General features: G+C 39.7%; 1 protein-coding gene across 1 annotated transcript in view; it reads left to right on the top strand.

Annotated features, from left to right (window-relative positions):
• LOC121733422 (hemicentin-2-like) overlaps positions 1–14,493 on the top strand; it is a 174,652-nt gene that overhangs the window by 155,495 nt on the left and 4,664 nt on the right. Inside the window, exons 3-10 of the mRNA XM_042123679.1 lie at positions 5,584–5,733; positions 6,647–6,830; positions 8,281–8,475; positions 10,839–11,033; positions 12,274–12,345; positions 12,913–13,033; positions 13,261–13,398; positions 13,919–14,103. Of these exons, the coding sequence (XP_041979613.1) occupies positions 5,584–5,733; positions 6,647–6,830; positions 8,281–8,475; positions 10,839–11,033; positions 12,274–12,345; positions 12,913–13,033; positions 13,261–13,398; positions 13,919–14,103 (1,240 nt within the window). The remainder of the gene's footprint in view (positions 1–5,583; positions 5,734–6,646; positions 6,831–8,280; positions 8,476–10,838; positions 11,034–12,273; positions 12,346–12,912; positions 13,034–13,260; positions 13,399–13,918; positions 14,104–14,493) is intronic.

The raw sequence follows: 14,493 nt of genomic DNA on the forward strand, positions 1-14,493 counted from the left end.
ATTTTCTCAGGCTAATACATCTATTACCTATTACTTTGTGTTATAGAAAAATTAATTTTTGTAACTAAGCTACGGACACTTAATAAACATTTTACTAAAAGAGCAATGGCCAAAAAAGGCTGGAATATATTATTTTCATCACCTAATATCTGCACCAGCTTAGCTTCAACATATTGTATCCGCTTAGCCTTGGTTTAATTTCATACTTCCGTGGCCATTGTCCTTTGGTGTAGTAATAATTTGAGTCCCGAAAAAGGACATAGAATACTTTTTAGGGAGATCGCAGACGGCACACTTTTTGTGTGATCGAGTCTGCGGAATGAATATATTTTTACATTCGATCACACAAAAAGTGTGCCGTCTGCGATCTCCCTTATTCCGGAAAAATGTACGGTTCGTCGGAATTTTGGCGCAACGGATTATTTTGAAAAAATGTACGGTTCGTCGTAATTTCAGTTATCTAATGTACATTAAATCCATTGTTGAAATGAAATCGAGCGTTGCAGCGCAAAGTCAAAGTAACTCAATATTAGTTTGTGCGTTATTTAGTCTGGCGCAAGTTTCGGAATTGCAATAGTTCGGAAATTGTAATTCCGTCCCGGAATATTCCGTAATTCTGTCCCCTATCTTTATTTCCATAAATCACGCGAGTTTTTCCGCGAAAAATATCCGTACAGGTAGTGCGGTCGCATCACTCATGTACGAATCCGTATTCCTGAATTTCAAATGAAAAAATGCTTATATCCCGAGATCTAATAACTACTGCATTCAGATATTATATTATGATTATTTAAACGAAATTTGAACGAAAATTATGAACACGCTAATCTAACAAACTACTAGTTACTTTTTTTTTTTATGAAATAAGGGGGCAAACGAGCAAACGGGTCACCTGATGGAAAGCAACTTCCGTCGCCCATGGACACTCGCAGCATCAGAAGAGCTGCAAGTGCGTTGCCGGCCTTTTAAGATGGAATAGAGTAATAGGGGAGGGTAGGGAAGGGAAGGGAATAGGTGAAGGTAGGGAAAGGAATAGGGTAAGGGATTGGGCCTCCGGTAAACTCACTCACTCGGCGAAACACAGCGCAAGCGCTGTTTCACGCCGGCTTTCTGTGAGAACGTGGTATTTCTCCGGCCGAGTCGGCCCATTCGTGCCGAAGCATGGTTCTCCCACGTATAAACGTGGGAGAGCCATGCTTCGTACGTAAAATCTAAATCTACGTAAATCTAACTATGTATTCAGTAATCTGTGCTGCTAGACCAATTTTTATGAAATTTGGCTCAACAAGGTTACTTTTTTGTGCGAAAATGTACGTTTCCCGCGCGACAAGCGAATTATGGCACAATAGAGTCGCAGGCGACATATTGTAATACTAGATGACGCCCGCAACTTCATCCAAAATTCTTTTATCGTGTGGGAACCGTACATCTTATCGGGGTAGAAAGTATCCTATGCCCTTTCCTGGCCATTTAGCCAAAACTTTTTCGTTACCGCTTCGTTATAGCATCGCCGATCAAAATATATGGAATTTACATAAGCGTTCGTTAATATGACGTTGACTTTCGACTCGTCTTATGTCAATTCCATACATTTTGATCGGCGATTCTATATAAGAAGCGATAAAGAAAATATCTTGACTCACCCCCCTGGGAGTTGGGACACAAAGCATCACCATACCATTTTAAAGCAAAATCAGTTCAGCGGTTTGGGCGTGAAGGGGTAACAGACCGTCTAACAGATACACTTTCATGATTATATTAATATAAGTATGGATACATGCGTTTAGCAAGCACATCATTATAATTCTGCGCTATAATTATAGACGTTGCTCATAGAGCAGTGCAGATTGCAGATAATGGACCTCATTTTGGGTTTCGACAAAACGCCTATTCTGTTTTATTACGCAAACAATACACACCAAGTTCTAGTTTAGCATGGCAAATTGCCATAAGGACGTACTGAAACCACACTAATAACAGTAAGCAAAGGAATTGCATAATCAAGTTTTCAAACTACTGTGCAAGGAATTTTCGACCTTAAGGTGACGCCGCGTTAAAATAAAAAACCGTGTTGGATATGTTTTAGATTGCTTGTTTTTTATGAGGGCCGGCCCGGCTTCTCATAGAAAACAAGAAATGGAAAGGGCCTAAGCGACAAAATGGTTTTTGTCGCGTAATTTAAAAACCATAAATATATTTCATATAAGCTATAGGCAAATTAAAGTGTAAGCTTGAACTAATCTATGTACAAATTTTGAAAGCTTAAATCACTCTTCTCTGTTGACAAAATTAGGATCCTTTTTTTACAGTGGTCTTTTTGATTGACTATTCTGTGTTATAAAAGTTAACTAATCGTGTTATGCTATGGGTAATTCAAAGACAAAGGCATGATGAATACTGACAATGAACTTTAATTTCTTAGCTTAAGTCATTGTTGAGTAAAATCGATATCGCTGCAGCCAAATTATCAAGGCGTCGCGTCGCGTCGCCTTAAGGAACTTATGGACTTTTGGCCTGACTCTACCATAAGATAATTAAACTTCTAAGAAATACCGTGTACAAAATAGCTCAGACTGTTAAAGTCGTTATAAAACTAGCTCATAGGTATATATACGCCTACTTTTAAACTATTTAAAGCTTATCTGAACACTGTTATATCATTTAGAACGAGAATTGATAATTATTCTACAAAAAAAATTGTCGGTTAGTATAAGTTGACGTGTTACAGGATAAAGTGTTTTGCCTTAACAGGGTCGAAAAGTAGCCAAAAAGGGTCAGACGTTCTCGAGTTTTAGGGAGACAACAAAATTTAAAATTTCTTTTTATTTATACAAGGTGTAACAAAACTAAGTGATAATACTTTAAGGTGTGTAATGTGTATGAGTCCCGTGTATAGAGTTCACTGTAAAAGAAGCAGCGCTGAAAGAACCATTTTTTTGGTTTTGTAAGGGAAAACACGTAACGCTGGGGCGCTTGCCCATACAAATCACAAAAAATGTTGGTCTTTCAGGGCTGCTACTCTCACAGTGAACTCTCTGCAAGGAAAACATACACACCCTAAAGTATTAACACTTAGTTTTGTTACATCCTGTACAGATTGCCGTTTCATCTCGTTTCGGGGTAAATTTCCTTGATTTTTTTTAGTTTTTGAGGCAGCCTAATACTGTTACTCTACATTAGGTAATTGGCTAATGTTTCCCTTTACAAAAAGGCCGGCCGCCATATTGGATCCGGTGCGTCCAGAAATCCCCAACCTTAATCCCGATATTTTGTAAACTGGGATAATAGGGTATAAATAATTTAGGGTAAAGATTTTTCAACGAAAAAATCATAAAAGCTATATTATTAGTAACATAAAATACAGAGGTCTTTCAAGCACCCTTGAAGACCTTTCGATACCCGATACTGTTTGAGTTTCAAAGTTGTAAAACAAATATTTCATACGAGCTTTTGCCCGCGGCTTCGCTCGCGTTAAGAAGTATTATTATATACAAACTTTCATCCCCTGTTTGAACCCCTTTGGGTTGGAATTTGTCAAAATCCTTTCTTAGCGGATGCCTACGTCATAACATCTACCTGCATGCCAAATTTCAGCCCGATCCGTCCAGTGGTTTGGGCTGTGCGTTGATAGATCACTATGTCAATCAGTCAGTCACCTTTGATTTTTTATTTATATAGATTGAAGATTGATTGAAATTAAAAAGAAAATTTTGTAAAATATTCAACAATCAACGATATTCAATAGATTGTAGAATTTGATACTTTTGTGAATGGAACTAGTAGACCCTATCTAATTACTATTTTATGTAACAAAATAATATTATTATGAGCTCTTTAGAACTTAAACTATTTACTCTCTGTTAGAGATTAGAAAATAGTACACCTTGGTGTTCAAGGTGTACTATTTTCTAATCAGATTAAAATAAGCTCTTCTCAGTGAAACTTAAGCCTCTTATCACGACGTTAAAGAAAATAATCACTATTCTAAATTCGAATCGATCGGATCGTTTTTTTTACGATTCTTATACGCAATAGGCATGTTCTAAATTCGAAGGGCCACGTTTTTTTATGCGATTATAGGCATGCACGTGAGTTTATTGTCAACACGTCTTAACCCCCTGCTACCGACATCCTGCCCTTTTGTCCCAAGTCCTTAAGGTTTTTTCTAAGGATAAGTGTCAGCCATTGATAGTCAAACAAAAGGTTAAATTTTAATGACTAGGGTTCGGATAATTATAACGACGGTGTCCTTGGCTATTACATTTCATTCAGGTTTTCGTTTTCGTAAACATGTCACAAGACGTCAGTCGCACCAGCGGTTTTGAAGGTGACAGATTTTAAATTGTCGGTAGTTTTAAATTTCATGACGGTATCACGTTGTTATAAAATAATATAATGCTGCTATATTGTATGTTACAGGCTACATAGTACAGCATTTATTAAGAATGAAAGTGACTTTATTGAACTTCACAAACTTAGCAATAGTATTTTTGGACTCCAAATGTGGGATATTACGAAGATGCCAAGAATCAAGACTTTTAAAATTTTCGCCGTTGATATATTATGTGACACATAAGTAATATAGGTATTAGGTAAACACCACGGAGCGGTAAACACCTCCGTGGTCCAGTGGTTACCGTCACCGAAAACGAGTAGCGCGGAGGTTATTAGTTATTACTATGATCCAGGTATAAGGTGGAGCATGCTAGGCTTTTAGTCTTACATGATTCTAAGCTACATCTTAGCGGTATTAAGAGGATACACTAGGGGCTAGAGAAATTAAAAAAAAGTACGTGTAATATCTATAGCTGTCTCCCTTACCTCAAGCCTATACCGCAGAACGCGATAGAGACAACTGCAGAAAATCAACGATTCGTTGTCCCCTGATTCCTTCTCCAAAACTTAACCGATTTAAATACTTTTTTCATTAAAAATTAAAGAAAGGCTTGAGCTGTATCTCTTATCTCTATGTTTTTTTTGTATAATCTAGCCAGCTGTTTTCTTGATGTTTGAACGCAGCGGAAAATCTGGCCATTTTTTTGGGTTTTTGAACTTTCTTATCTTATTTAATAATTAAATTATGAAAAAAAGAAAACATAGGGACATTGTATTAGTGGCCGTAGATATTCAGGAAAAAAATATAACTCTACTAGCATTATCCAGGGAGGAAACAGGGGACAACGTTTGTATGGAAAAAAGGGCGGTGTGGACTTCTCTTAAAAGTTCCATCTCCATTGTTACAACTTACAGCCAATGGGCTCTACTAGGGGAAGTACCTTGAGTCTAACAAGTTCTACCTTTCCTTCGCGATTACAGTTAACTTGTATTAAAAGTTCCATCTTCATTGTTACAGCCATTCGGTACACGTACCAGAGGAAGAACTTTGACTTACTTAACCCAGTAATCCCCAAGCGGCAGCCGGCTGCCGCATAACGATTGAAAATCTATTGTGTCTGCGATACCCACGATGGAGGTGTTAAATGTTTTACCCTTCATCCGTGTTCCCAAACTACAGCAAACTTATAATGAGAATTCGATGTACTTAACCTATAGGTACTATAAGTTTCATCTCTATTGTTACAGCCAGTGGGCATCTACCGGGGGAAGTACGAGTGGGCGAACGAGGACAGTCCCCTGGGTGGTGACTGCTCTATCTGGGTGCGAGCCGCCACGCTGCAGCTGGACGACGGCCAGTGGCAGTGCCAGGTTACCGCTAGCAACTATGATGTGCAGGTAAATTGCAACTTGACAGTAGCCGGTGAGTGCGACAGTCAGATTAATTGGCGCATGTAGAGATTTTATGACTTTGACTTGATGAAGATTATGACTAGGGCATCGAGACCGGGTCCGGTTGTGACGGGGGGGGGGGTTTAGTCCGTAGATAACTTGGTAACGCCACAGTAAGGACATATCGGTTAATAATCCATGAGGATTCTCCTGCCCTGGAGGGCTTCTTTTTCACGTGGACGTGAAGAAGAAGAAATGCAGGTAAATTATGCTACTTCAAACTTCAGAAAACTTTATTTGCAACTGAGTCTAGGTACATAATAGTACAGGTTCCCTAGAACATTTTATTGACTTAATTACTATCAAGCTTATGAAGTTAATTTTTCGTGAGTAGTCTCATTTATATAAGACGAACAATAATTTCCTTAGTTAAAAAAATGTGTTTTTTAGTTTTTAGGGTTCCGTACGTAGGGTAAAAACGGGACCCTATTACTGAGTCTTCGATGTCTGTCCGTCTGTCCGTCTGTCTTCAGGCTGTAACTCAAGAACGGTAATAGCTAGAGAGTTGAAATTTTCACAGATTGTGTATTTCTGTTGCCGCTACAACAAAAGATACGAAAAACAAAATAAATTTAATATTTAAGGGGGTCTCCCATACAACAATCGTGATTTTTTAAACATTTTTTGCCTACCTGTTGTTATAAATGATAACAATTACAGGTAGGCACTTGAAATGTACACAAAATACTCAGCTGCATTTATACTTTAATAATTAATGATAAAATTTAACTAAAATAAATAATTCCCATACAAAAAACACATTTTTACTATTTTTGCTCTATAATGGTACGGAACCCTTCGTGCGCGAGTCCAACTCAAACTTGGCCGGTTTTTTAAAGAATTATTTATCTTATTCCAGGATGCACTCTCCAGTCCCCCTGCAGCCCTGGCCGTCCGTGTTCCTCCTCAATCGCCTCGGATCCTTTTCAACGGCTCCCACCTGATGCCTGGACAGAACATTACTGTGGCAGCTGGTTCTCGAGCTACGGTGGTCTGCGAGGCCAGATACGGCAACCCGCCGGCGTACATCGAGTGGTATTTAGGTACGGTATAAATCAGGGGTTCCCAAACTTATTTTGTCTACTGCCCACTTTGAGAAAAAATTATGTTCTAGCGCCCCCGTTGTTTCAATTTAAAATGCATCCAGATGAGATAAATCACCCCCCAACACAACGCCCCCATTTTTTCTGGGTCCCACACCTTTAAGACCCTTTTAATATTATTTTTTGTTATGAAACCACTTTCACAAACGCAATATTTAATATACTTACCTGTCGAACAAAGTTGTCTCCCGATGCGTACAAACTACGAAAGACTGACGTCAGTCTTTCGTAGCGCTTTGTATGGAGCGTTTCGGGCAGGTCTTTTTTATGAGATATTTGAATTGTCATATCTTGGTGAATTGTTAAGCTATCAGAGTCATTCTTTCAAAGATGTTTCTATTCTTTAAGTGTCTTTCAATTACCGATAAGAAAAAAAAATAGTCATCATGCCTATTGTATATATTGCTAATACATAGCAAAGTGTTTTCTGTTTGTTATTCCGAAGTCGATGGGAGCGCATGAGATGAGACTAAGTTTATACTTCACAAGTTCAGTAATAGTATAGTCTTACTTGCAGCTCCGCTACCGTATAATTATTCTAATTGATTTCGCTATGAATATCAAATTTGTTGATTCAGTTTAATAGAATTACACGAGCTAAATAATAATTGTTTGTGTTACTTTCAACACGTTTTGTATACTTACGTACTTAATACGTTTTTGGGGCCAAGCGCCCGTTTGATTCTCTAAAAAATATTTCTAGATGCAACTTGGCTATATTTTTTGTGGTTCAAAGTTTCAAACTATTTCTTGAACGCAATCTGTCATAAAATAGCTAAATAATAATAATAGCTCCCACACCGATTTCGGTGACGGTGGCCGGTTTCATTGATACTAGGCCAGCTACGCAGGAGTAATTTTATAGTGCCCAAGTGTGTGCGCAGTACACAAGAGCACTCTCTATTCCTTTACTCTTATAACCCAGTGGGACGGAAGACCGACACGACCGGCGAGAGATCAGGCGCAGGACCGACTTTTTACATGCCCATCCGACGCATGGATCATCTTACTTGTCAGACAATCAGGTGATCAGCCTGCATTGTCCTAACCAAACTTGGAAATAACATGTTTCCAACGCGGGATTCGAACCCACGACCTCCGAGTCAAGAGCCGCGCTCTGTACCACTAGACCACGGAGTTAAATAATAGGTACGATTAGATACGATATATCTATCCATTTCAATAAATAATTTCACCTAATTATAACAATCATCTATCAGCGAATTAGAATTATGATGGCGGACCTTCCTGATTTGGTCGGAATTCGGATTATGACAATAAACGTTGCTCGTATTAATCTATCGGACATAAGTCATAACCCAACCAAACTATTCTCTTCTACTACTAAACCTACTACTAAATATCTTATAGTACCTGCTTACTATTACAGAGAAAGAACGCCTAACCGCCTGGAGCCAGACCAACGCGTCGGAGGTGGAGCGGCCCAGGGTATGGGCTGCGAGATCTGTTCTGGAGCTGGGTGCTACCCGGTCCTCGCATGGAAGACAGCTGGCCTGCAGAGCCCATCATCCCTCATTCCCTTCACCATATTATAGGGATTCTTACACCATGCTGGATGTTACCTGTAAGTTGTACCAGTTTTCTCTTTCATACATGTACCTAGCTATGATATACCTATTTTATTGTGTGAGAAAAAATACTAGATGACGCCCGCAACTCCGTTGCGCCAAAAATTGTTTATCGCACGAGAACCGCACATTTTTCCGGGATAAAAAGGGAGTTTCTTTTCCGGGACTTTCCAGTGCAGTGTACACATCAGGCTTTACAGGTCGCAGAAAATGTACTATCAGAGACGTTGATTCATAAAGTCTGTCAAGAAAGTGAAGAAACTAAAAAGTATACGTGGGAGAGCCATGCTTTGGCACGAATGGGCCGGCTCGACCGGATAAATACCACGTTCTCACAGAAAACCGGCGTGAAACAGCGCTTGCGCTGTGTTTCGCCGAGTGAGTGAGTTTACCGGATGCCCCTAACCCCTACCCTATTCCCTTCCCTACCCTCAACTATTCCCTTCCCTTCCCTTCCCTACCCTCCCTATTACCCTATTCCCTCTTAAAAGGCCGGCAACGCACTTGCAGCTCTTCTGATGCTGCGAGTGTCCATGGGCGACGGAAGTTGCTTTCCATCAGGTCACCCGTTTGCTCGTTTGCCCCCTTATTTCATAAAAAAAAAAGTGGCAGTATCGTAGTGTCATCCCTTTTTTCTTAGATTGATTTGAAAGGGATGACACTACGATGTTGCCACTTTTTAATTTCTTCACTTTCTTGACAGACTATAGTCAGTTGGCACTTGGCGGACCTACCGGAGTTTGGTCGCGTTATGTCAAACCCAGCCGACAGATCAAGACTTACATACTTTATTTATTTAGTATAATTGACATAATAATAATTATTATCGTCATTGTTTTAGCTGCAAATAAACGTTTATTCTATTCTATTCATTAAAGTTCTAGTCACATTTTGCCTATTTTGAGATTTTGATGCAATTCGCCAGAAAATCGGAAGACGCGTCGTTTTAGCCAATCAGGAACACCTATCGTCCAACAAAAGCTTGTAAAATAGTTAAATAGTAAATCAACATTTTTTCTCTCTCCTGAAAAGTTACTATTTTTGACTTACGTGGTGTGAATTTCTATTCACCGACGATATCACATAGCCCACCAATTTATTCGTTTTTTTTTAATGAAATAAGGGGGCAAACGAGCAAACGGGTCACCTGATGGAAAGCAACTTCCGTCGCCCATGGACATTCGCAGCATCAGAAGAGCTGCAGGTGCGTTGCCGGCCTTATAAGAGGGAATAGGGTAATAGGAGAGTTTAGGGAAGGGAATAGGGGAGGGTAGGGAAGGGAATAGGGTAGGGGATTGGCCCTCCGGTAAACTCACTCACTCGGCGAAACAGTCTGTCAAGAAAGTGAAGAAATTAAATAGTGGCACCATCGTAGTTTTCTTAGATTGATTTGAAAGGGTTGCACCACGATGTTGCCACTTTTTAATTTCTTCACTTTTTTGACAGACTATAGACCAAATTATTTACTGTTATAACTTATAACCTCAGGCGTTCATCGCCATACATAAGGTAAACTAGAATTAATTTTCAATTATCCCAAGTCAAGTTATTCTAAGAATCCATCCGCAGCCGGTGGCTTAAATATTCTGAGACCTAATGGAGACTGAGTTTGTCCATTGGCTTAGACGAAACTATTTTTGGATGAGACTGGACAGACGAGACTCGACAAATACATTAGTCTGAAGTCGACAGATGCACTTACATGGCTAAGGCATCCAGTCAGATTAGAAATTACGATTGGGTAATTTAAGATTATAACTAAAAATATTGAAAGCATGGTTTGGCATGGCATGGTTTGGTAGCAAATATAAAAAATGATTATTAAAATTAGCTTTACGACCTGCAAACCTTCAAGAAGAGAGCGTATTCCCTCTTAAAAGGCCGGCAACGCGCCTGCAGCTCTTCTGATGTTGCGAGTGTCCATGGGCGACGGCAGTTGCTTTCCATCAGGTGACTCGTTTGCCCCCTTATTTCATTAAAAAAAAAAACAAAATGAGCGTGGTTTGTACACTCGGTCAGCTCGAAGCCCACGGTCGTCATTTCGTTTTACATATTCTATGTCTTACCTTGATCTCAGAAACATCTATAGCGCGATCCAGAATTATGTGCTATTGGAACCGAGTTCCTTATCGCGCGTTGCGAAAGGGGCTAGACGGAAAAAGTTGTAACGACATGACACAAAAGTGTCGGTATATTACAACTAGAGCAAAAATGCTTAATAGTTGTAAGCCGTGCGGTAGCGCGTGTTTGTTTCTCTGTCTCTCTCTCTCTTTTTATAACTTCGTTCCATCCGGGTGTCCCTTGACAAACTCTGAAGTTTTTTTGTTCAGCTACTCTACTTTAACATTTACCTTTCCAGTCGTCCCCGAAGTCACCATCACGGGCGCGGACGCGAGCTCCCTGTCCTCCCTGGAGGAGGGCTCCAGCGCTTTGACCCTCGAGTGCCGCGCCTTCGGCAACCCCAGCCCCTACGTGTGGTGGACGAAGGACGGCCAGGTGGTCGGGACGAACGGACCCAAGCTCATCCGCGCACCGGTTAACAGGAATGATTCTGGTGAGTGTAGGGTTAAGTTAGGATGTGTTGGTGAGTTGGATTGAAGAGGATAAGCTACGTAATTTGGTCGGGTAACGTTGTGATGGCTGGAGCACCTATCTTATATCTTAAAACGAGCAATTCTTGTATATAAATATATAATTGGAATCTCGGAATCGGCTCCAACGATTTTCATGAAATTTAGTATATAGGGGGTTTCGGGGGCGATAAATCGATCTAGCTAGGAATCATTTTTAGAAAACGTCATTTTATTCGTGTTTTATCGAATTCCGAGCAAAGCTCGGTCAAATAGCTAGTTTAGGGTTAGGGGAACTTAGCGAGATATGTTAATTCTAATTCTTAATACTTTAATATCATGCCAACTGTTTGAATCGACTTAATAAGACTATTCTCTCTCTCTAGACCTTATACCAGCAGACTAGTCATGATTAATTACCGACCTGCAACCATAAATTATTACCGACGAATCTTCTTTCGACCTTTGAGGCGCCGGAGTTCTGGCCGATGGATGTGGTCTACCGGAGGTTCCGGGGGAGACTCCGGAATGAAGCGCGTCACGTAGCCGTAAACACGTGACAAAGTGTAGTTTTTAAGTGTATAATAATAATATGCATGTTAGTCGTTAAGGTATATTATAATATGAATATGTATGTTAGTCTGTAAGGTATTTGTATTATGGGCCTAGATGCCTGAAATAAACGGTAAAATAAAATAAAAAATAAAATAATTAAAGGAAAGGAAAGGTTCGACAAGGCTTTAATTGAATGTGTCAATGTCAGTCAATGTGCGCTGCTGGTAAAGGAGAACTGTCAAAAATGACGTTTTTGTATGATAGAAGCGTTAGTTCCTTTTCTCGCCACGTTCATATACAGCCTTGTCGAACTCTAATGTCTACAGCTGTCAATAGACAGTTTTTCCCCCCTCAAGATTTATCACGCAGCTCGCGTGTGATGACAAAAGTTTCGAATCGCACATCATCAGCCAAACTTACGCTTTTTTGGGTGTGCCAAATTCGACACGAAAATGTAAATTTTCCCTTTAACCTTAAAGTTTCAGATAGACACACGTTCGTAGATCGTTAGTTGATAAAACTTTTTCAATCTCACTTTAGTGTTATCTCAACACATTCAAACCAAACATAGATGGCGTGACTATCTTATTTCAAGTTTTAACTTGGAAATTAGCTTTATAAAGTTTGGTTACTTAGTAATGATAATTTGATATTTTTTTTGTGTTTCAGGGATCTACGGTTGTCAAGCGAGGAATTCGTTGGGCACATCGGAAGCAGTGAAAATGGAAATTGATGTTAAATGTAAGCCAAATTACTATACAAAAAAATACTATAGATTCAGTATGATGTGGCTTATCAATGTTGGTAATGATGGACCAAAACAAACGTTTCTAGACAGGCATAATATTCGTCTTTGTCAGAGGTTCCCAAACTAATTTTATCTACCGCCCACTTTAAAAACAAATTATATTTTAGCGCCCCCATTTTTCAATTTAAAATGCATCCTGATGAAATATAAATCATCCCCAAGCCTTTAACAACGCCCCCATTTTTTTCCTGGGTCCCACATCACCCCCCTTCAGACCTTCAGTGCACACAAGGGGACGTTATCGCCCCCTTTGAGAAAGGCTGGTCTAAGTCACCCTTATTTGGCATCGCAATCATGATGGCAATCAAGAAGTTCCATTGTGGCTCATAGTGGAAGACTGGAGGAATAACAATATGCCATTTAATTTGAATACTAGTCACTTGCCTATTAATAATCTAGGCCCAATAATCTTACTTCAATTCAGTCTCCTTTAAAATATTGCATAATATTATATACGGTACCTATATTATGTCATACTTATTGTTTCTTCTGTTGCCTAGATCCTCCCCGCGTCACCTGGGTCGGACCTGACACGGTGGTCGAAGCGAGCCTGTTCTCCTCCGTCACACTGGAGTGTAGAGCTGAGGGGAACCCAGCACCTAACTACCAGTGGTACCACATGTAAGTATTATTATTGTTTTAATTTATATGAGACTAAAACAGCGCCTATAGTGGCAAAAAATTAAATTCAAATAAAAATAATTATTGTCGTCTTTAAGAAGTAATATTCCAACGCCATCTATTAGTGGCAAATTGAATTGAAAACCGAAGTTTTTAAAACAAACTAGTTATCTTGTTACGCCATCTTGTGTTTAATTTTAAAACTAAGTTTTCCTTTTTAATTCCAGACCGAACCCATCGTCTACCAATATTGAGGAGGGCTACCACATCTCTTCAACCCCTCAGCTCCTGCTTCACAACGTCTCTTACACGCAACACGGCAGATACACCTGCGTAGCTATCAATGAAATTGGTCTTCAAGAACGGTAAGCTACAATTTACAGAAAATTAATATTTTCCAAGGGGAAATATTATGCCGACTTGCACAGATTTGGGTCAAAGTTAACTCTGGGTTAAGTTTAAAGATCCGTCTAGCGAAGATTGGTTTAACCTGTTGTGTGTGTGTGTGTGTGTTGGAGCAGCTGTCATCTGACAATTTCTCCGGTCAAAGTTAGGGTTAAAGTTAAAGAAAAATTTGCCTTAACTATAACCATAACTTTAACTTTAACCACGCCTCTGGTGCAACCCAACCTTAAAGGTTTGAATCTAGTCAACTAGCGCTGTATGTAAGCGCGCGTTTTTGCTATTCATCAAAAGAAGGCGCTTCATACAATATTGAATTTAAATTATTAAAACAAAATATTGCAATATTTCCATTTATTTCACGCATAAGTGTTGCTTACTAAATTGATAAAGGCAATAATATTGCAGTTTTTTTTTCAGTTTTTCCCAAAAACGAGGACAATTTTTCTTCCGAAACCCAATAACAGATGGCGGTGTTTTCAGACGGCACCAGTCCGAAGGCATCACTCTGAACGTGCTGGGTCCTCCAGTGGGTGCGGAGGTGGGGGCTGCTGTGGGCTGGCGAGGGGGGGAGGCGCGGGTGACGGTGGCGGTCTGCGCGGACCCCCCACCGCGACGAGCCGCCTGGAGGTGGGGAAGCAGAAGTCTGAGAGTACCGTCTCATGTTGGTAAGTACGTGATGACTGATGATGCATCATGATAAATGCATATAATGAAGCAGTTTAATTATGCCCTTTGCATCAGATCCGTGCATTTCCATGGTGCGGCTCATTCGCATAATATAATAAATTTAGGCTACCAGATGTAAAAATGAAAAGATTCGTAGTGATATAGTGGACTATAGTATAAAGATATGTTACGAAGGTATAGTATGGTTGGTGACCTACGAAGAGAATGTCCAAGCCATAATCCATATTATAAAAACGAAAGTATATCCATATTATATCCTTGTTATAAAAACGAAAGTATATCTGTCTGTTTGATTGTTACCTCTTCACACCTAAACCGTTGAACCGATTTTCTGAAATGTTGTATGGAGACACTTTAAATCCTGGAAA

Source organism: Aricia agestis, chromosome 13 (assembly GCF_905147365.1).
Source record: "Aricia agestis chromosome 13, ilAriAges1.1, whole genome shotgun sequence".
In the NCBI taxonomy this organism is placed as follows: domain Eukaryota; kingdom Metazoa; phylum Arthropoda; class Insecta; order Lepidoptera; family Lycaenidae; genus Aricia; species Aricia agestis.